This window comes from Tinamus guttatus, unplaced genomic scaffold, assembly GCF_059628265.1.
Source record: "Tinamus guttatus ecotype Peru unplaced genomic scaffold, ASM5962826v1 Tinamus_guttatus_pri_ptg000109l, whole genome shotgun sequence".
NCBI classification, from domain to species: Eukaryota; Metazoa; Chordata; class Aves; order Tinamiformes; family Tinamidae; genus Tinamus; species Tinamus guttatus.
Window position 1 is genome coordinate 940,608 of NW_028288643.1, and position 22,766 is coordinate 963,373.

The window sequence follows — 22,766 nt, forward strand, 5'->3', positions numbered from 1 at the left end:
GGACTTTAATTGGGATAAAGATATCCCTATCTATACTTCTTCAGTCATTGACAGAGGTGGTGGTGAATTACACTTTATATATCTTTTGTTTATCCCTACTTTATCACTTCTGTTTTTCCCCACAAGAAAGCTTTGCCAGCTTATACAGACATTTTATGTCCTTAATCAGTTTGTGCATTTGATAGCTTATCAAATCCTACCCTCAGTAACAATCATACGAGCTGGATTTTACAGGCCTTCCTGAGGACAAAACCTGATGTCGCCTGACATAAAAAAAATAAAATGCACAAAAATAATATTGACCATCCCTACACCATTTCAACCTCTGTGAGAAAAGTTTTGCCAAGATTACCTAACCAAATTCATTGGATATGATTTGAATAAAAATAAATATAAATAAATAAACAAATAAACAAAAATAACTTGAAGGCTGTGTTTCAATTCCAGTTTCAAACATCCATAATATAGGGGCCTAAACTCCAATACAGTCTGTGAAACACTTACATTCAGATATCTAAACACAGATGGCTATAATATTTGAGATATTATAATCTACACCACCTACTCTCTACATGTCAATCCAGGTTGACACAGATCTCCTATTATATCTTCCATCTTCATGTGGCTTTCTTGGGTACATTAGGATAGTGTGTGCAGGCAAATGAACAGAGTCCCAGCCACACAGACTTTGCACCCTCCAGATGATGGCAATTCTGCTGAGCCTAAAGGTCAGCAAGAGGGTGATACATCCCCTCCATGCCCGAATCCTGCCCCGCTTACAGAGAAGCAGAAACAGCCGAAATCTGTTTGGAGCGAGCTAGCCGAGGAAGCTAGGAACATTGAAAAGAAGTCAGAGCATGGTGACGTCTGGGCCAGGCCACCACCCTATGCCCCTCAAAATGGCGCCGAGCCGCAGGGGGTAGGGTGGGGCAAGGGTGCCCCCGGCGCGAGTGAGGCGCCGAGAACCAATGGGAGTGACCGGACAGCTGAGGGAGGCCCGAGGGAGGGGCCGGGAGCGAGCCCAAGGGGGGGGCGGAGAGGCGGTCCGAGGGAGGGGCCTGGATCAAGCCCGAGGGAGGGGCTGAGAGGAGGTCCGAGTGAGGGGCCTGGAGCGAGCCCGAGTCAGGGGCGGAGAGGAGGTCCGAGTGAGGGGCCGGGAGCGAGCCCGAGGGAGGGGCGGAGAGGAGGTCCGAGTGAGGGGCTGGGAGCAAGCCCGAGGGAGGGGCTGAGAGGAGGCCTGAGGGAGGGGCCTGGAGCGAGCCCGAGTGAGGGGCTGAGAGGAGGCCCGAGGGAGGGGCCTGGAGCGAGCCCGAGGGAGGGGCGGAGGGAAGGCCCAAGTGAGGGGCCGAGAACCGATCAGAGCGGACATTTCAAAAAACGCCGAAGCCCAACGAAAAAGTACCGGAGCCTGGAAGTGACCAGTCAGTCGAGTTCCGACTCCGGATCAGACACTAGTCAGGATGAGTGGCTCACAACCGATTCAAACTTAAGGAAGGAGAAAAAGAAGGTAAACATCCGAATTAAAGAAAAACCGGCGGGAGCATTCATGATTAAGCATGTTGCAAAGGAAGAGCATCTGACCCCAATTCAGGTGGCTGTTACCTTCAAAATAAAACTAATGAAAATTGTGAGTTTCTGTTCACAGGACCGGATCATCGGACACCCCCGTAACCCGTACACCCCGGTGACAAGCGTCCCGCCCGAGCCTGTGAGTTCCACGCTGACCGAATCCAGAAAACAACAAAACAGCCTCCGCAAGAGGGGGCCGCGATGCCTTTGCGTTATCTTAATTTTGCAGCTTGTCACTATAGGACAGGTAAAGTCACACCAGCCCTTTAAATGGGGTACTTGAACAGATCAAACAATCTCGAGCAATTAGTACAAAAATAACTACAGGGCCACCAGTTTTCAGTGCGATGCCTTGCCAACTAGCACCCATTGAACCCTGTTCCAAACGCAGCTGGTACAAAAATTTGTTCACCGATTCGCCGTGGTTAACCACCCTGATATCCACCTTGATAGGGCCGATCACAATGATCATGATGACGCTAATCTTTGGACCCTGTATATTGAATAAGCTCATGCCGTTTGTCAAGAATCGGCTAGAGAAGGTTAACATCATGTTAGTAGAACACCGACAACTGCTTTAAGAATATATCCACTCAGTATTACCCCCAAGTTATCCCAAGGTACACCCTATTCCTACACCCTGGTATTACCTGTCATCCCCTACCTTCTACGCGCCTTCTTCTTTGTGCCTTATGTTTTATGTCAAGTTTATGATATGTAATTTTAAGATTGGTATAGCTATAAGAATAGAATAAGATAGTAATAAGAATAAGATAGTTGTATTTTAGCTAGTTTTGTTATGCATAGGGAGGGGGGAAGTTGTTGCAGATAGTTAGGGAACGGCGGCCGGAAGATATCGTGCTGTACGGAAAGATAGCCAATAGTGTTTAGTCTATGGTGTAAGCAGACGGATGTGACGTTGTAAACCTAGCTATATAACACCTTGTTACCCATCAATAAACGCCATTTGCCGTCCACCACATTGGTTTCAACTAGCTGATGGCCCGAGTGGCTTGGGGGTGGTCCCCGTGCCGTCCCTGAACCAGGTCGCTGCAGCCATTTGAACTGCAACAGTCAAGACAGTCCTACTAAGTCTAAAGAGCATTTAATATTACCAAATAGTAAGTACATAGGTTCAAAATCTATTGAAGTATCCATTTACTAGCATGTGATACAACATGGGGGACCTGGACAGACTGGACAACTGGGCGGTGAAAAACCTCATGAAATTCAACAAGGCCAAGTGCAAGGTTCTGCACCTGGGGAGGAATAACCCCAGACACCAGTACAGGCTGGGGACTGACCTTCTGGAGAGCAGCTCTGCAGAGAGGGACCTGGGAGTCATGGTGGACGACAAGTTGACCATGAGGCAGCAATGTGCCCTCATGGCCAAGAAGGCCAATAGGATTCTGGGGTGAATTAAGAAGAGAGTCTCTAGCAGGTGGAGGGAGGTGATCCTGCCCCTCTACTCAGCCCTGCTGAGGCCACATCTGGAATATTGTGTCCAGTTCTCCACAGTACAAGAGGGATGTGGAGCTGCTGGAGAGAGTCCAGCACAGGGCTACAAGGATGATCAGGGGCCTGGAACATCTGCCCTATGAGGAGAGGCTGAGGGAGCTGGGCCTGTTCAGCCTGGAGAAGAGAAGGCTGAGAGGGGATCTAATCAGTGTCTATAAGTACCTCAAGGGAGGCAGTGAGGAGGATGGTGCTGCCCTCTTTTCAGTGGTGGCCACCAACAGAACTAGAGGAAATGGCCGGAAACTGAAGCATCAAAAGTTCCACAGGAACTTAAGGAAAAATTTCTTTACAGTGAGGGTGACAGAGCACTGGAACAGGCTGCCCAGAGAGGTTGTGGAGTCTCCTTCTCTGGAGATCTTCAAAACCTGCTTGGACACAGTCCTGTGCCACGTGCTCTAGGTGACCCTGCGTGTGCAGGGGGGTTGGACTAGATGATCTCTAGAGGTCCCTTCCAACCTTAAGCATTCTATGATTCTATGATTTAAGAAACAACATCTCAGAAAGAGGTAAATATCAAAAGATATATATTTTTTTGATACTGTAAACCCCAAACAAAAGAAATATACATGAGAAAACCATAATAGTTATAATAGCATGAATCATACTAGAAAGAAATGTTGTTCCCTTGCATATTTCCCTATCTCTCCCACCTACGATGTTAATTGCTAGTTCAGGATAACAAAACAGCATTAACAATAGCTTGCAAACAGGAATGTCCAAGTGATTTCTTATCATATAAGTACACTGTCACACAAAATCATTCACCACTTTGTGGCACATCCTCCCAAAGATTTGGCATCCTAGGAACATTAAGCCGGTATATAACCTCCCTTAAAATATTTACTGATACATGAAAAAGCTTATTGTTTTCCACCCCCCTCAATGAAAACATAGCTTTTAAACTAAATAAATCTGTAGGAGGATTATAAAATGTCATTTTTGAGAACATAAATCAGTACTACTGTTCAATTATATTTATAATGCTTTTGTTGATTTTTTAAAAATTATTTTATGTATGATTATAATGCTGGGAAAAAAAAAAAAAAAAAGTTGTTTCTCTAACTTATATGCTTTCAATTGTTTCATAGGACCAGCCTTTCCAAAACATCTCAGCACATTATTTACAAGGAAAAAAACAAGCTATCACAATGAAATTGGCCAGGCATATGTAAGAGTGGTTTCTGTTTCACACTTCAGTCATGTACAAAAAAAAAAAAAAAAAAAAAAAACTTGCACCATTTGAAAAATCAGATGCAGAAGATACAGAACTGAAGATGAAGCCCCCAAATTTTGTTGAGTTATTGGGAATTATTGAGTATGTGAAAAATATTTTACATTCTCTCTTTTTCCTTCTGTACAACAACGCATGGTAATATATACAAACTGCCTGTTCTATTGATAAAAAATGCATACAGTGTTTCTGCATAGATAGACATTAAATACACACACCTTAGATATTCTGTGTGTACACATTAAACATATCTCTAAAGATTTGCATGTTTCTTGTTTGATAAAGAGGTATGAGACCATCTTTGCAAACAGGCTTGGTAAACTAGTGTGCGTGTATGGTTTTTAAAACACCAGGGCATGGTGACCTAAAATTGGAGTAAACGAGGAGGTGCCCAGGGGACGGCATGACAGGGAAGGAATTAAACTGTTGGGCTTTCCCTGTGAAAGCACACAGTTAAGGGTTCAAATGCTTGTACAGCAAACACGCTGAGTGGAAATTCGCAAGGGAAGGACACAGGCTCCTGAGGAGGAGGAGTTGTGGTCTGTACAAAAGGGCAGTTCAAGAGAGCTTTGCACTGCAAGAAGGTGATGAGCCAATCAAGAGCTGATGGGTGAAGATCAGGATGATTTTTGTGGTATAGGCTTAACACAGACTGCTTGGTCAAGGAGAGGGAATGAAGTCTTCCTTGAACGCCTGGAGGAGGCTTCACAGTCAAAGGGGCTGGTTCTCAGGAGAAATTTGAGTCACAACAATGTCTTCTGAAAGGGCAACATGGTGGAGCACAATTCCAAGTGATTTCTGGAGATAACTGAGAATTGTTACTTTGGCGCAAATAAATGGCTGATAAACTGACTAGAGGAGAAACATATCTGGACCTATTATTCAAGAATAAGGAAGAACTGTCCAGAAACTGGAAGGCTGATGGAAGCCTGGGCAGAAGAAACCATCACGCTGCAGTGCTGAACATCCAGAGGAAAAATCATAAAGTTGCATTTCAATACCTTCTAACAGGTAAATAATCTGACAGAATATTACAGTATCAAAAGATTTGACACTATAATAACACCCAAACACATTCAGATTTTTATTATATAATAGATTCATCTTTCACAGAAAAAAAAAGGACAAATAAAATGTTAGGAAAAAGAGGTTAAAAAAGGATCAAGTTGGAGGATAGGAGGCAAATCTATGTACACAAAGTGACTAATATCCCCATATAAATCTAACATATATTATAAAGGTATCACTGAATCAGCCAAAGTTTATGCAATTTTGTGAAAAAGGAAAAAGGACAGATATCTATATTCAAAATTCAAAATCGTATTTCACTTTCCCATCTTCTTGAAAAGTATAAATTCTCAAATTACAGATATTTTCAGAACACAAGTTGGGAAACCACAATAAAGTTTGTAAGGACTTTTTTTCTACTTATAGTTAGTATATTTAATTTAACTCCAACTACCTCATTACTCAATTCCTTTTCTTCTCCATGGTCAATGAATAAGAATAATCTCTACTAAGAATAATCTCTACTATGATTGTGAACAGCATAAAGAGGTTAATTTCACCTTCATTTTTCCTCAGGTCCCTGAGAAACTAGGTATAATCTGAAGAGCTGCAGAACCACTAGCTTCCTCTAAATCTCTTCATAAGTATTCAGCACAATGACAATATTTATTTAGATATACTCAGAGGAACTGTGCTACCTCAGGAGAAATCCTGCTGAACTTTACACAGGGTAACGATACTTAGAATCAGAAACAGTACAGAATAAGTGTGATTTTTGACTTAAGCTAGGTCTGTAGTCTTACTTACAAATGTGTTCACTCAAAGCCTAAATCTTCCTGACCAGATGTACTGATAACCTCTTCTTATCAGTAGCTTTAGAGGGAACACACAAGGCTCCTTTCAAAACCAGATATGAGGAACCACATAAGGGAAATCTACATTATTTTTGCTAAGAAAATACACTTCAAACATGTCTCAAGAAACCCATCAGCCAGCAAAGTTGTTATTAATCTAAGGTTTCCCTTTAGTTCTGTTTTAATTTACTATTTTTATTATTTAATTTTGTTTAATTACTGCATATTTATTTTGTCATGAAGAAAAGCTAAAGGTACAAGAGCTCTACTAAAACTATATAATCTTTACAGTATATACTATCGAATGTAGAGTAGGTCTCAAATAGAACAGATAACAGATTTTAAAATGTGAAAATGTTACTTAAATATTATAAATCACTCAATTGTTTTCCCCTAAAAATTATTTCTGTATAGATCTGAGCTTCCTATTTGATTCATTAGGAATGAAAGATAGGCTAAGAAGGAAAACAGGAATACACAGAAGTACCGAGAGACAGCAGTTGCTCTGCTGTTCAGTGGCAAAGTCCTAAGCAATGCCACTGCAATTTCTTAAGAAATGCCATGCCCAGACCCCAAAACAATGTACCCTGTATAAAACAAGATTATGATTTGCATTAGATGCCACACAAGGGTGAGAGATGGTATCTTCATTTACATTTCCATCGACCTCTCATAACAACATTCTAACAGAAACTTGAATACTTTTCCTTAACACTGCAAAATAAAAGAGCAGTTCTTAGACTGTTCCTCTCTAGGAACAGTCCAGAGGCACAGCTCTTCATGAGGACAGACAGACTTGGTTTAACCATTTCAACCAACATCACCATATCACCAACCATCTACTCTGCAATTTCTACACATATTACACTCCTACCTTAACAGCATGTATATGAACTTGTTGATCAAAGTACTGGAATATTGTGAAATAGAACAAGAATAGATCTGCCTGCACCCCAGTAGGGCTCTTGGTTTTCCATATGCCACTTCATGTGCTCATGCTGTACATCTGTCTCAGAGCAAACATAAAATGGAGAGATTCACTATCAATTACAGGCTGGAACAAGTTTGATTTCAATTACAGCAGGAGAGGAAAACAGCTGGGAAATCCCCAAAGGGAAAGTGCAGGATCCAAGGGGGTGAATCAAAAATCAGAACGGTACATTGCACACTACTAATTAGGGAGAAATGAAGTCAAGATATATGTGTAAGTATTTATTTATATAAATATCTGAAGTGGGTCTGTATCTCTACAGGCACATTTGGAGACAGAAAAAAAAAAAAAAAAGGCACCTCATTGACCAAAATCTATTTAAATTAATTTGAAAGAGGAATTTATAAGGAATTTTAATGATGGTTCTAAACTAAGGAGCAGCTTACTTAAAAAAAAATAAAATTAAAATCTAATTAAAATGAAGATCAATGTTTGTTCAGTATCTCTGAGTTATATACAAGTTAAGAGACTGTTTTTAGCAGTTAATAGGCAAAGAGTTGTGACCGGAACAAAATACAAATTGTGAAAACTTCTGCTACGGTTAGTTCCTGTGTCTATAAATGCAGACTGCAAATAAAAATGTGTACAGAACATTCCTCTTTTGAGATTCCTTATGCAAGCAATTATTATCATCTAGCTTCAAGAGCAGAGAAGAAAAATATGGCTTATGTAGAAAAATATTTCTATATGATCTGCTATTTGGAAACCGAGCCAAATGGCCTTAGTCCATCCCCTACAGCTCAGTGTCTCTGCACTCTGTAAGAAAAATTCTGTAGGACAAGGTCAGTCACGAGATTCACACTCACAATACAACCTTTACAAATTTTCCCCTTCCTCCTGTTTTTATTATTCCATGTACCCTTTTTCTCTCCTTTATCCACAAACTCTTAGAGTGGTATTTTTCTCTTTCTCCTTACAAAGGAACAGATGTTAATGTTATTAATACCAAAGCACCACTATACTCTATGATTATATGAATGCTAGAAGGGACCATTTTGATCATCTGTCACAAGGTAAAGTCTACCCAAAAGCATTGCTCAGATAAATGATACTCTGAATACATCTGTCCATCTGTAAATAACTAAATTAACCTCATATGAACTGGAAAACAAAGATATAATAGATTAACTCTATCAATTGTTGCTAACTTCAAACTTATGCAACACTTTTGGGATAGGAGAATAGAGGGTGATTGATAGAAACCTCAATGACAGGTGCTACTTCACTGTTATTAAGGAGATGAGCACGAGGCAACGTGGCCAGTGAAGACACTAGTAGCTTATGAAAACAATGAGATTAAGAAATAATTAGTTTAGAAAGAGTTAAGACAATAGCTCCTTACAGACAAACACATCCATAGACAGCTAACACCATACTGAATTGAAGCATACTACCAACTGAAGCACCAAAAGTTCCATAGGAACTTAAGGAAAAAAATCTTGACAGTGAGGGTGACAGAGCACTGGAACAGGTTGCCAAGAGAAGCTGTGTAATCTCCTTCTCTGGAGATATTCAAAACCTGCTTAGATACAATCCTGTGCCACATGCTCTGGGTGACCCTGCGTGTGCATGAGGGCTGGACTAGGTGATCTCTAAAGGTCCCTTCCAACAGTAATGGTTCTATGATTCTATACAGGAGGCTGAACCTGAACTGATCCATGTCAGGGCCAGGCTGCCAAAGAGGACCTATATGCATCTAATGGTTGAGCTGTGTGTCCTGTTCCTCTGAGTGCTGGTCTGAACTGGACCGAAAGGGTTTGAGCTTTGAGTGGTTCTAGTGTGCTCTGCCTGTGAGTTTTTTTATAACAGAAACGTTATAACAGAAATCTCTTTCCACCCACTACCATCCTTCCCACTTAGCAAACAAAATTTAGATTGTACATCAGCTGAGTGATGAGGTTCCCTTGTTGACTCCATCCTCTCTCTATTTTCCCCAAGACATCAAGTTATCTCAATGGTTGCATAATCAGTCACAGCAGATGTAGGAATTTCTGCATCCAATCCTTTGGTTGAGTTATCATCTGCATTAAAAGCAATAACAAATTTTTTTTACAAAAAGTAATAGAAAAGCCATTAGGTTTCTTGGAAACTTGTGTGGATTCTATTATAAACAATGCTGATGGAGATTTACTTTGCCAAAAGTCTCTTTAGAAAGAGACTGTGTATTAGCTATTTAGATGAGCAAAGTGCTCAAAGGTAATTTGAGTGGTTTTTAAAAAAACAACAATACGATACACATTTATTCATACTGAGTAATACATTACAGATGAGCAGTCCTTATTCACACTATTATTACCATTACATAGCTATATAAAAGACTGTGAAGATATATCAATTTTAACACCATAAAAATAAATTGAAATCCTTAAAATGGTTTCCATAAATAAGATGTGGGAGGATTTTTTCAAGGTCAGTTACACTGACAGAAATGACTTTTTAATTAATTAGCCATGTTGCTAACATCAGACATCAGATGGAAAAAAAAAAAAAAAGTAGTTTTTCATTCCCAGTACTACCTAGTAGATCCTAAGAGAATAAATTCAAATTTTCTTTTCTTTTTTTAATCTAGGAGAATCAGGGGAAGCAGTTTACCCATTTGTTTGACTCTCTCAACCTATTCATCCTAGTTTAAATGATTTGTTTGACAAACAGAAGTAATTCTTAGGGAAAGGCTGAGAGTACCATAAAATCTTCCCAGAAATTAGTTTAGAAGTTTAGAACTTTCAGAAATTTCTCTTAACACCCAAATTCCATCCAAATTATTTCACTAATGTCTGAAACCCTTAAAAAAACAACTTTTAAAATATAATATACAAGCAATATATTTTCCTTCAAGCAGCAGATGGGATTTAGAAACATTATGTTAATATTCTCCATAGAATTTTAAACAAAACAATACAGCAGTATTCATTGTTTTGTAATCACTATGCAGTATGATAAAATGTTAGTGGAAATGCAGGAAGAATTGTCTTCTGTCAAATCAGTATAATTCAGTATTCCTACAAAAAAGCTAAGATTTTAAGCTGTTTAGTTGCATATGGTGGTATTCTGCTGCCTGAATCTATTCCAGTATTGTATTGAGTATATTGCATTGATATCCTTTCTCCTTTGCCTGTAATGGGAACTTAAATACAGTTACCTATGCATGGGCATCTACATATCTAGTATTTGGAGTTGAACCCTACTCATTATTGAGATTATTTAAAAATACTTTGTTCTAACTATGTCTTTTTTTCTTTCAAATTTCCTTCAAAATGCATTACTGACTTAATATTTTTTTACAAGCACTGCAGCCTGTATTAGAGAGAGGACACACAGATAAGAGGTATTTACATCAGATGGTTAAAAATAGGAGATATAGCATGTGTATATGCTAAATATGTATAATAAATTAAAAATTTAAATGATATCTCTATATAGTACATAGTATATACATATGTTAAATCTTCAAGAGTATCCTACAAAACCTCAATGCTTAGAAACCTTATTCAAAATATTTTACACTAAAAATTATTACTTCTGAAATGCTTATATTGAATTCTTATTAAGACTAAAAAAACAGTAGATAGAAAATATCTTTTTAAGTTTACTGCTTGATACTCAATAAACTTTCTTATCTTGACATAACTTAAAGCAACTGCCACTGAGTGCTTAGTTTTGGGGGAAGAGAAGCATAGTGTTGTGGAGACAGCTTCTTACTGTAACCTTGTACTTTGAATAGTTGAACAAGTGTAAATAAACTTGAAAGTATCATGAGAGGACACAAAATTTAGATTAAATTTATAATTTTTAACATTTAAAACACTTGTAAGCTCCAAACTTCTAAGTGGAGTTTCCTAATACAAATTTTAGAAGGGTCCGCTTTACAAAGCACAGCTAGTGGACAGACACTGATACCCCTGTTCATATTGTATTTTATTTTATTTTACAGAAAAAGAGCATGAAAACCAAAGGATTAGACTGGGATTCTGCACAGAGAAGAAATTATGCTCCTAAACATAGCATGTTTCCTCCTAACTGCAGAGATTCAGAAATCAAAGCATTCAACCCTGTCCTTTTTCTAAGCACTTTCTCTGAAAGTAAAGGACAGACACTTGGCACCCACTGCACTCATTTTCTGAGAAGTCTATCTGGTGCTTAAAAGGCCTGCTATTTTCCTTGGCTTACTGAGCAAGAGATACACAAGACTAACAAGACTATGCCTGGAGAAAAGCACTAGTCAATGGGCCCAACTGTGAAATACAAATTGCTCTGACGACCAATAGCTGTTTGCTTGTCTCCAAAAAGATAACAGAAAAGTTCTTATTATAATCTTCAAATGAGAAAAGAGCTCTTTCCCGTGCCAAATGCTACTGCACAGTTCTAGTTTGCTATAGGCATTACTTCAATTTCACACCAGTGTGATAATGTTTTAAAAGAAAAAAAAAATGGAAACACACTTGCATAAATTTGCAGTAATGCTCTACTTTGGAACCCTGCAGGAGTTTTGCCCATTTAATTCAGTGACAGCAGGGCCCAAAATACCTAACTTAAAATTAAATGTTTATTTTGTTTATTTCAGTGGATCTGATATCTTACCACCCATGGTTTCTCAGGTACCCAAATCTCCCACAAGTACTTCGGCATATCTCCAAATTTCAGTGCCTAAAAAGCAATAATATTTAAATAAAAAGATGTGTCATTCTTACTACAGATTGCCAGATATCCCGCCTCCCCACTGGCCCAATATTGGTAATATATAAAGCAAAAGTGTGAGCAAATTTCTAGTGAAGTAAGTAACTCTTTACCAGGGTTCACAAACTTGAGAATTCATAGCCAAATGTTACCAAATATATGCTCGATAACCATTTAAAGTGCTACATCAAACCTCAGTTTGGTTTCCAAAGGCTGACTATATAGCGTTTTGCTGAAACCAGGCAAGATATTTTCAAACTGCAGAGCAGGTTTTTATTGTTCTGTTTAGTGAACTACCACCTGAAATTGCTCTCTCATAATAAGAAAAAACTTTTTTTTCTTTTTTAAATTTAATGCACTATTAAGCTTTTTATTAAGATATTATTAATCAATCAAGCCTCTAAAAAGCAAAAACAGCAGATCTCTAAAACTGCAATTAAAGCTGTGTTTAATGTGGGAATATTAGTGGATGTTCATACTCTGTTACTAACTGCAGAATATAAATAGCACTATGTACTTCAGGTTCCCTCCAAGGTTTAGTAATAGGACACCCCAAAATACAGATTCTCAAAGGACACTCTGCAGTCATATAGGCTCTATGATATGGGTTTAAAAGGGAATTGTGGAGGAAAAGGTTAGCAACTTCACAGAATCTTCAAAATTGCATTTTTCTAAAGTAATTGAAGTGGTTATCCAAACCAACTACAGAACACAGTAATTCTGAACAAAGCAGACATGCAGAAGGACAGCTGAATGGTGGTCAAGTATCAATGTATCACCATGTCTTTGCACTATTTTATTGGTGGAGGAAGTGGGGAAGAAATCTTCCCAGAGAGAGAACATTGTATTGAGAGTAATATGTTGGGGAAAATTGCACAATTTCAAATCCACCCTACAAAGTAATATGCCCAAATTCCTAACATTTTATGCACCATATTCAGAAAGAACATTAGTATTCTGCACAGAATTGTTTACCCACTCTGTAAAACATATGTCTCTCCTGAAGTGCTCCCAGCAGATACCTCAGATATCTTACATGAGTTCTGTGTTCCTGGAGAATTATATCACAGTTCTAAAAGCTTTTTCAAGAACTCTCCTTGAAAGCAGAAAGTCTTCTTAACTATTTATATCTACGAAGAGTATGCTTCTCTGATATCTTAAGTCACATATCCAGCTAACTTCAGGAGGTTCCTTCTTTGCCACCTAAAATTTCATTTAAAAGAAAAAAAGAAAAAAGAAAGAAAAAAGAACCCACACACTTTACATAAGGAGACATCTGCTCTTTGGGCTTACACACTGAATCAAAAGGTACTTACACAATCCATAGAGATTAATAAGTATAGCTTAACAGAAAGGTAAAAGCCACTGAGAATGCCTCATTCTAAAATCTGCCTGTGCTTCCCTCTCATATTTTACATGTGATTGTTTTCCTCATTTATGTGAGTACAAATGAAATGCAATTCACCTAAAGGCAACTGGTGGAAAAGCAGAGGGGGAGTCCCTGCAGATCAAGTTCTCTTTAGAGTGTGAATTGCACATTTCCATCTGTTTTGATAAAAGTGAATAAGTTTCTGCAGGCAGACTGTGTGCTATATTACCAAATACCTTAATATGTGTTAGAAAGTCACCTCTACAAGAATAAGAAGTATTGTTTCCTGAAAGTAACTGGGAAGAAATGACAAAAGTAATTTCAACAGCAACAAATAATGAATGTTTTCCTCATCCCCATCAAGACAAAAGCTTAGTGAGGCCATGAACATTAAAATTATAAACAGGAAAAAAAAAACCATCCATTAAAAGATCAAATCAAAAAATAAGATATATGTCATCATTAAACACCACACCTTTTATTCTACATATCTATTTTCCCTAAAAGAAGACTATTGAATAAACCCTACCTTAGAATTAAAGTGTCCCTTGAACTTTTGCCTTGATTTTGGGAATGGATAACCTTGTTACATGTTGTAGGCTCGGCAAAGAGAAGAAACTACAGCCTCTTGCTCTGCCCATCCTTCTATGGCTTCTTTGTGTCCACCTCACCACTAGAAAGCAGTAAATAAAAAGATTCCTGGTCTCAACAGTCAGTGAGAACTCCAGCTGGAAGTTGCCATGGACTATCTTCTTCACTCAAATAATAATTCACCCAAATAATAATTCAAAGATCCAAATACATTCAAAGAAAGAAAGAAAAAAAAAGTAGCTGTGAGGATATAGTAGCATGAGAAATATTGTTAAATTATAAAGGACAGTTTAAAGTGATTGTTCTAATAACGGATGCGTCCCTTGTCCCAGAGTGTGGAAAGCTCTCCAATAACTTGATGACCTAAAGGCACAAATCCTGAAATGCGTTCATGACTGGTAAATGTTTCATACACAGGGCTGAATTTAAGGTGGTCATAAACATATCTAGGTTCTTCCCCCAAAAGTGTTCAACATAATTTAATGTACCATAAAACATACAATATTTGTATCTTTAAAACTTAGCAGTTTTTTTTTTCTTTTTTCTCCTCAATTGTTCTTCTGTTTTATAAACTGACATCAGCAAAATCCTTCAACTGAAATGCACACAAGCTTTTTATTTCACCTATCATCCGCTATTTACAAGCAAAAACATGGTGAGAATATCTTGAGCTAAACAGTTTGAATGGAGTAGGGAAATGACAAAGTCAGCACCACAGACGAGATTGCAATCCAGCTACGAGGAAGATAACACACACACACACACACACACACAAAAAAAAAAAAAAAAAAAAAAAAAAAAACTTGCCAATTGCTTTTTCCCCAATAAAATGAGCAGATAGAGCCACAGACCTGCAAAGAGTAATGAAAACAACCTACTGTGTCATCATTTTATGCAACAAAGCAAGAGAGAGGGCAGATTAGCCTGAAACTCCTACAATAATATGGATTTTTTTCAGCTGACAAAAGCAATACTATATAAAATCTTTTCTGTGCTTTATTTCTAATTACCTTCTATCCTTTAATGAACAAAAAAGTACTTGATCTTGAAAGTCCTTGTACAGTCAAAACTCCCACTAAAATTAATGGGACGTTTATTTCCAGACTAAGAGTTCTGAGATCAGGCCTCAGACTTAGCTCTTTTTAGGCATCCATTAATCTAACCTTTTAGCTTTTACTCTCCCTTTCTCCCAGGATCATCTATTTTGAAACACAGAAACCAGAAAACATAATCATGTTTGACGAAAGAAACCTTTGGTAGCCTCAAACGTTTACTGAGCATTTTTCGAAATTCCACATAAATAAAACCCCAGTCCTGGAAAAAAAAAAAAGTTACCTAAACACTGATTTTTTTTTTTTTTTTGACCTCTTCATAAAGATTTCATAACCCAGTGCCTGTGGAGGTTAAGCTATCTGAATTAACCTATTAAATTCTGCTTAAACTGTCCAATAAGGCAAACTTCTCTGAAACTAGTGGATCAAAACATAATGGATTCTGAACATCCAGTATTTTGCTCCTACCAATACTGTTCTCTTTCTGGAAGTTATAGGAAAGTAGATGTGTAAATGTCATCGGGAAAATAAGGAATTAAAGTTTTATTCCAGTTTCATCCCTAAACATAACACAATTCATGACATAATTTTGACATTTTGGTGACAAAAAAAAAAAAAAAAAATTCTGACATCAATAAGCCTTAGCAGGGATAATTTGCTTTGTCATCTCTATACTTCTGTAATACATAAACATATATACATATATACACATATGTGTACATACATATATATATATGTATATCCGACAGTGCAACATTTAATTGCTTATTTAGAGAGCCAGTGTACTGGCTGTACTGCCCAAATATACATTTTACATATGGTTCTGCCTGACTTCTTAGATAGGATTTTACCTATCATCTGAGGAGTTGCAGTAAGATCTGTGAAGATCATCCTAATTTACGAAGAATTCAAGATGAACTACTAACCTCTTGCTTATGGTAAAGAAATAAAAGAGTCAAGAGATGACAAAAAGAAGGAAAAATAAGGATTGTTTTGCACTCTGACACTTCCATACACACCCAAATGCATGCACAAAATACCTTCACAATAAGCATTTAATTGATAAGGCCTTGCCAACTTACTAGATTCTGCTCTTTGCCAGCTGGCATGGATTAAATTGTCTTCTGCATCCTTTTGCCTGCAGCTTCCCTTTATTTTAAAATGCTCTACATTGAAATAGTTGAAAAAAAACACAGAAAAATAAGAAATGAATAATTCCTAATGGTGATGATTGCTTGTCATGGGAGAGCAAAAAAAAAAGAAAATAAGAGCAACAACTACAGCAGTTACAGACATGAGAAAATTTGCATTTTTTCAAAGGCACACAATCACATCACTAAAGGATGAAGTAAAATCTTAAAAATAAGATTTTAATTCCTTAAAAAGAATGGAATTAAAGAACATAATGTTAGTGTGGAACTAACATTAGGTTAGGTTCACAAGACATGCAATTATCTTCTTGTACGAGCAATTAAGTATGTTTTTAGAAAGACAAATGAACATTTTGATAGGTAAAGAAGCCAAATACATTCTTCACTGCTCCATTTTTAAACCTGCTCTAGAAGTTGCCTGTACTGGTGTTAGTAATGAATACAAAATAAGAAAAAAAATCTGATGAGAGAAATGTCCTGAAGATCACAGAGAAATTGTATACCATAAAAAGAAAGAGAAAGAGACTTCATAAAGTTTGACTCTCAAAGAATGTGCATTCCCCTATAAAATGTCTGCATCTGTAATATACTGCTCTACACTTTCAAAATTTTCTTGTAAAGGTCATGTTTCTTGGTAATCACTGTTTCATTATTTGGACCTATATTCACCGCTTTTGTTCCAGACACCTTTGTAAAATAAATCTCCAGAATTTGATCAGTAACTAATGTATAGAGGAAGTAACACTGAAAAGACGATGCAAACAGAACAGTTAATCTACCTTCCAGTGAATTCATTTCCCTTATCTATTTATCATTTATGTAATGTCTAACACACACCAATATCCTGGTGTGAGACCATTTTGCAAATTTAGAAGTGTATCATGTATTGTATTGAATATATAACCTCAGTGGAACACAAAGATATAGAGAGGTATTCCATACATGAAAACACCATAACATAATTATTAACTACCTTGGTATTTCTACTACCTTAGTATTTCTACAGCATAATACTTACTGGCCAAAATGGGCCTGGACTGACTTTTAATTACTAATAATATGTATAATTTGGTTCAGCCATAAATATATATATATGTATATAAACAGCCTGTGTATATCTAATTGTTGTGTCTTTTTAGATTCTTTAGGGCTCCCTTAAATTATGTTTTGGGAATTCTTTTATTTCATTCAACACTGACAAAAACAGCGGAAAGACATGGTCAAACAAGAAAATTATAACGTGGTTCTTAGAATCATGGAATCATAGAATGTTTAAGGTTGGAAGGGACCTCTACAGGTCAACTAGTCCAACCCTCCCTGCACACGCAGGGTCACCTAGAGCACCTGGCACAGGACTGCATCCAAGCGGGTTTTGAAGATCTCCAGGGAAGGAGACTCCACAACCTCTCCTGAAAAGATACTTTTCTTGCAAGACCTTCTGGATAAGAAACACATTATTTAGGCCTCCATGCATTACTCTTACACAATATAAATTGGTGGTTTAAATATAACTCAAAGTACATGTGATTTATTATAAAAAGCCACAAGTAAATTACTTATGGGAAATGCTAAGGGCAAAAGTTCAAAGATTCAAACCACTGCCTGACCAACACTGACTGGATCTTCAAGAATAGCATTGATATAGCCTGGTGTGCAGCATGAAAAGTATTTACTACTGTTAATTGCATTTCAGCTATTCTGTGGATACACAGTGACACTAGTGGGTGATAAAGATCTATACACCATCTTTCACTATTGTGAAACTCTCTTAGAGTGAAATTACAGAAATATCATCTATTTTGAAGTACAGGAATAAGATCATTTGAATAGCTGCAACATTGCATTTAGCAGACTGCATGCAAGAAAACAACTTCACTTTTGATACTATTTACTCTGCAAATGCTTCTAAATTTTAAGTGACAGGTTTTTTTATTAAGTTTATAGTCTGGTGGGAAAGCTCTAAGGAATGAAGAGCTTCATTTTAGTAAAACTCCAAGGGCTAGATGTGATTCAGCTTTAAGACTGGCATCATGATTCAATGTACTCATTTTTCTTGACTTTAAGCTTTAATTCCATCCTGTGATCCTATATGCAGGAATCCATACTGGGAAAGAAAATATACACTCAGATTTCCTGGAAATCATTTACAGAGATAGTAGAATCAATTTATTTTGTGAAGAGAAGAAATTATGAAGAGAGTGGCAGCTTTCTGATGAGGAGAATGGACATAGATAATTATTGTTACCTTTCAATGAAAATAAATAAGAATAAACGTCTGATGACAGAAGACAATTATACAGTGCAGTCGGTTCAGTGCAGTCGGTTTATTTTTCCCAACATAAAGCATAGTGTAAAGCAATCCTTATGAAGACCATCAGGATATCAAAGAAATGAAGTAATGCTTGCAAAGAAGCTTCAGAAATTACCGTCATTACAATGCCTAAGTAATTGACTGAGCCTCCTGTTAGCAACACTTCCCTTTTACAATCTGAAAAAAAAACCTATTATTTTGTCAAGATTTACATAAAGAGCCTATATTATTACAGACATTCCTATTCAATTATTCATATACTTTGTTTCTTGTAAGTGTAATCTTATTTTCCTTTCTGTCTAAATGTCATGAATTTTATCTGGGTACTTACATGGATGTTAATATTAGAAGGGGAGCAGAGGATTGTGCTTAGGTTTAATATATTAGATATTGTGCTAATATCTATTATATTACATATTTAATAAAACTGATTCACAAAAACTGATTCACACACTGTTCACTAAGATGGCTTAAGTGGTCTATGTTGATCCCATTGTCCCTCACTATCTCTACATTAAGAAAAAAGAAATGATATCTTCTCTATCATGCTTCATTATAAATTTCAATACCCTCTTAAGAAAACAATATTTTTCAATCTCATTATAAACTCTTTAATTCTGCAGAACAAAAATTTAAAGTGAAAACAAAAGACAGGAAATAACTGCTATACTTGCATTATTTTTCATAGCTAGCATATATTCCACACAAAGAATAAGGTGACAAATCTTTTTTACACTAAGACAATGTCAAGCTGAGCTCAAAGGTCAAAAATCTTGGCTGGTTATACCATCCCACACTAATTTTGACATTGCCAGCAGTTGATTTGTATCAAAGAGTATAACAATATAATATAATTAGTAATGGTAATAGTACCACAAATAGTATAAACAACACTGATCTAGTACCTTTAAATTAGTTTTGTAAGCATGTTAATAATATACCATCAAGCATCAATACAAATCCCTGACAGCTTTCTGCAAAAAGACTGTGTGTGTCTAAGCAATTTTCTCATAGGCAGGTTTTCTTTAGAAACCGTGTTGCCAGTATTTCATTAGCTTAAGAGGGAGGGTAAATGCATAAAAGAATCTGCTAAAGAAGTCTGACTGCTAGCCAAGATAACATATGTTCAATAGCCTGTTTTCACTGCTGGTCAGGATAGGGTTATAGGTAACACTGCATCCAATGAATTTGTGCATCTAGCTCTTCAGCGAATGCTTATTTTTTGCCTTTGAGTTACATAAAAAATTTTAACAGTATTTTCCAGAAGAACTGTTGAAATGAAAACAAGGCAGATGATTAGCAAATAGGCTAGTCATCTTAGGTCTGATTCAAAGTTCCTGAAGTTAAAAAAAAAAAAAAAAAAAAAAAAAGTTTATTTTTGCTAGATTGACTGCTATAATTTGAGGATTCCTGATTCATGGCAGTCAAATGTTACATTATTGGCAAAGGTGGAAACACAGTTTATAATTCAGTTTTCTGAAGCTGCTAAGGCAACTGAACCGCTCTGTGGAGGTATCCCTTCTTTTGCTATAAATGCAACCTAGCTCAGTTGTTCAAACTTCCATATCTGACATTTTGCTGTCGAAAAATCTGCAGGATGAATCTCATCATCACTGCTCGAAGATATCTGCGATACTGTCAGACAGTTGGCTGATCTGATTCACTCTCAATTTTGCATGACTGTTAATTAAATAAGACATTTAATATGACAATAGTTATCCTTAACATTATGACATGATGCTTATGAGGTTAGAGAAAAGTCTATTTTGTCATGTCAGATTATGTGAGATGGAAAACAGATTTTTCTCTAATTTCATTTTTTGAAACAGTCAAACAACTTTTTAATTCATTTTTCTTCAAAAGTGTATGGGTTTGGGGGTGGACTACTTTCATATGATATATTGGCCCAAATAGTTATAGTTTGGTTACTGCAAAGAGTTTTTTTTTAAAAAAATGCACATAATCTTAACTATGGCTGATATAAATCTACATACATATACAGGTACTTACAGTCACATACAGGTAAATTCATACATTTTTTATAAAAAAAATCATCTTATGTGATTGTAAGAAACATTTTTTATGTTTCTATTTATCAAATTGACATCCCATGTATTCCTAAGATTTACTAATTACATGATACAATCTTTTCCATTTATTTTTTTTCATTTATTGCATTGATTCCATTTTGGGTTTGGAAATGGGATACAAGTTTTCTCTGACATATAATAAGAGAAACATTGGAAAAATATTGGTAAAAAAAAAACCTTAAAGAAAGAAGATGCAGGAGCTCCAGAAGCTCTTTGAAAAACTTGAGGTTTAAGGACTAACTAAAATTGCAGTCCCAGCTCTATTTTTGGAAAATCTAAGAAAGCGTTTGAATCCATTTGAAAGCACAGAAAACTTCTATTTTCTTTAAGTTACAAGGAATATGAACGATACATTTATTTAAAGTTGAAAAAAAAAACATTATTTGAATTTCAGTTTCCCCTTGGTTTTCATTCAGTCTTTTTTATTACTAACAGCTTTTTCATTTGAGGAATAATCCACACAATTCATTAGAAGAGCTGCATATGAAGAAAGCAGAAAACAGCTGAACAGAATTTACAGAAAAGTATCAGTTAAAATATCCATGTATCTTTAAGTCAGGCGTGATTTCCCTGAGATCTAATCTAACCAGGTTCTGAAAAGTTTACAATTAAAAGCTTCAGAGTCACTCTAATGCAAGACGATGGCTGATTCTTAAACAAACAAACTCCATATTTTTGGGCAGGACCTCTTCTGATCCATTTACTTCATTAAAACAAGCAAACAAACAAACAAAAAAGCATGCTTTGAATAGTAAATTCTGTAAAAAAAAAAAAAGTATTTCTCATATAGGTCCACCTGAAGTCATTGCCTTTGGGTAACAGAATTCATCACTTCTGCCTTTTAAATTAAACCTCTTAAAAAACTTTGGGGAACCAGTATAATGTGGAAAAAAGATTGGTGAACTAACCTTGCTCCTCCAGTACAGCTTACTTGCCTTTGCATAGCCGGAGCAGAGATGGCATCTGTTTCCACTTCTGGGACTGAACATGAATTTTATCACTGCTTTCCTGTTCTGCTTTCATTTAACATTTTTACATTTTAAGTAGCTTCTGATCAACAGTAATTAATACTTTGCCCATGTCTTGTGTGCAGAAGAGAGTGACTCATTCAAATAAATAAGCCGAAATAATACACTGTTTTTATTTTATTCTGAATTTATGGTGATCATGAAGGCATTCTTTTTGTGGTGAGGCACTCCAGTTAGAGGTGAGGAAAAAAATATCAGGCACCCCATCATCAGCTTGAAAGTATTGCTTAGATTGGCAAATTAGAAATTTATTACATCTTTCATTTCAGCTGGCATGGAAATACAGAGGAAATAGATATGACTCTTCCCTTTCTCTCTTTGAGTAAGACAATCATATAGGACTGACCAGGATGCTACTGTTTCATGACTCAGTTCCAGTTAAGCAGCCAAAATGAGCCTTTTCATTACTATCAAGCTACTGACAAAATATAAAAATCATTCACTTGAGTAGTCTATTATATTACAACTTTCAAAAATATCAGCTGTGCAAGTTTCATATTACATTGACATTTAGTGTCCTTTTGCAAATCCAATATTCCCTGATGCGATACAGAACCCTCTGATGTAATATAGCAGCTGATAATACAGCAACATATTTGAAGCTTTTATTAACTCTGAAATCCAACATGACTTGTTCATTATTTTCATAAAATTCAATATTATCTTCAGAAAATATTAGCACAGCGATGAATACATAATCTATTTTACCATGATAATCACCTATGTCAGATTTTGCAATAGCAAAGCTAGGTTGCATTACAGTTCCTATGTTTAATTACACTTAAGCTTCTGGATTCTGAAACTAGGAAAGAAAGAGAAAGAGGAAGTCAGGAAGTCAGGGAGGAAGGAAGTCAGGAAGGAAGGGAGGAAGGAAGGAAGGGAGGAAGGAAGGAAGTCAGGAAGGAAGGGAAGAAGGAAGGGAGGAAGGAAGGGAGGGAGGAAGGGAGGGAGGGAGGAAGGAAGGAAGGAAGGAAGGAAGGAAGGAAGGAAGGAAGGAAGGAAGGAAGGAAGGAAGGAAGGAAGGAAGGAAGGAAGGAAGGAAGGAAGGAAGGAAGGAAGGAAGGAAGGAAGGAAGGAAGGAAGGAAGGAAGGAAGGAAGGAAGGAAGGAAGGAAGGAAGGAAGGAAGGAAGGAAGGAAGGAAGGAAGGAAGGAAGGAAGGAAGGAAGGAAGGAAGGAAGGAAGGAAGGAAGGAAGGAAGGAAGGAAGACACAAAAAAGCTTATCCTAAAATACAAATGATCAGTTCTGTGGAAAAAAAAAAAAAAAAAAAAAAAAAAAAAAAAGAAACTTAGTTTCAAATGAAGTTTGAAAGAAACTGTGAAAATCATG

General features: G+C 36.6%; 1 protein-coding gene across 3 annotated transcripts in view; it reads right to left on the reverse strand.

The window, feature by feature from the left end:
• PCDH9 (protocadherin 9) overlaps positions 1 to 22,766 on the reverse strand; it is a 654,286-nt gene that overhangs the window by 341,450 nt on the left and 290,070 nt on the right. Inside the window, exon 3 of one of the 3 annotated variants that reach the window (XM_088520993.1) lies at positions 11,750 to 11,815. The exons of the other annotated variants lie outside the window; for them this stretch is intronic. Within the exon in view, the coding sequence (XP_088377119.1) occupies positions 11,750 to 11,815 (66 nt within the window). The remainder of the gene's footprint in view (positions 1 to 11,749; positions 11,816 to 22,766) is intronic. 3 annotated transcript variants of the gene reach the window in all.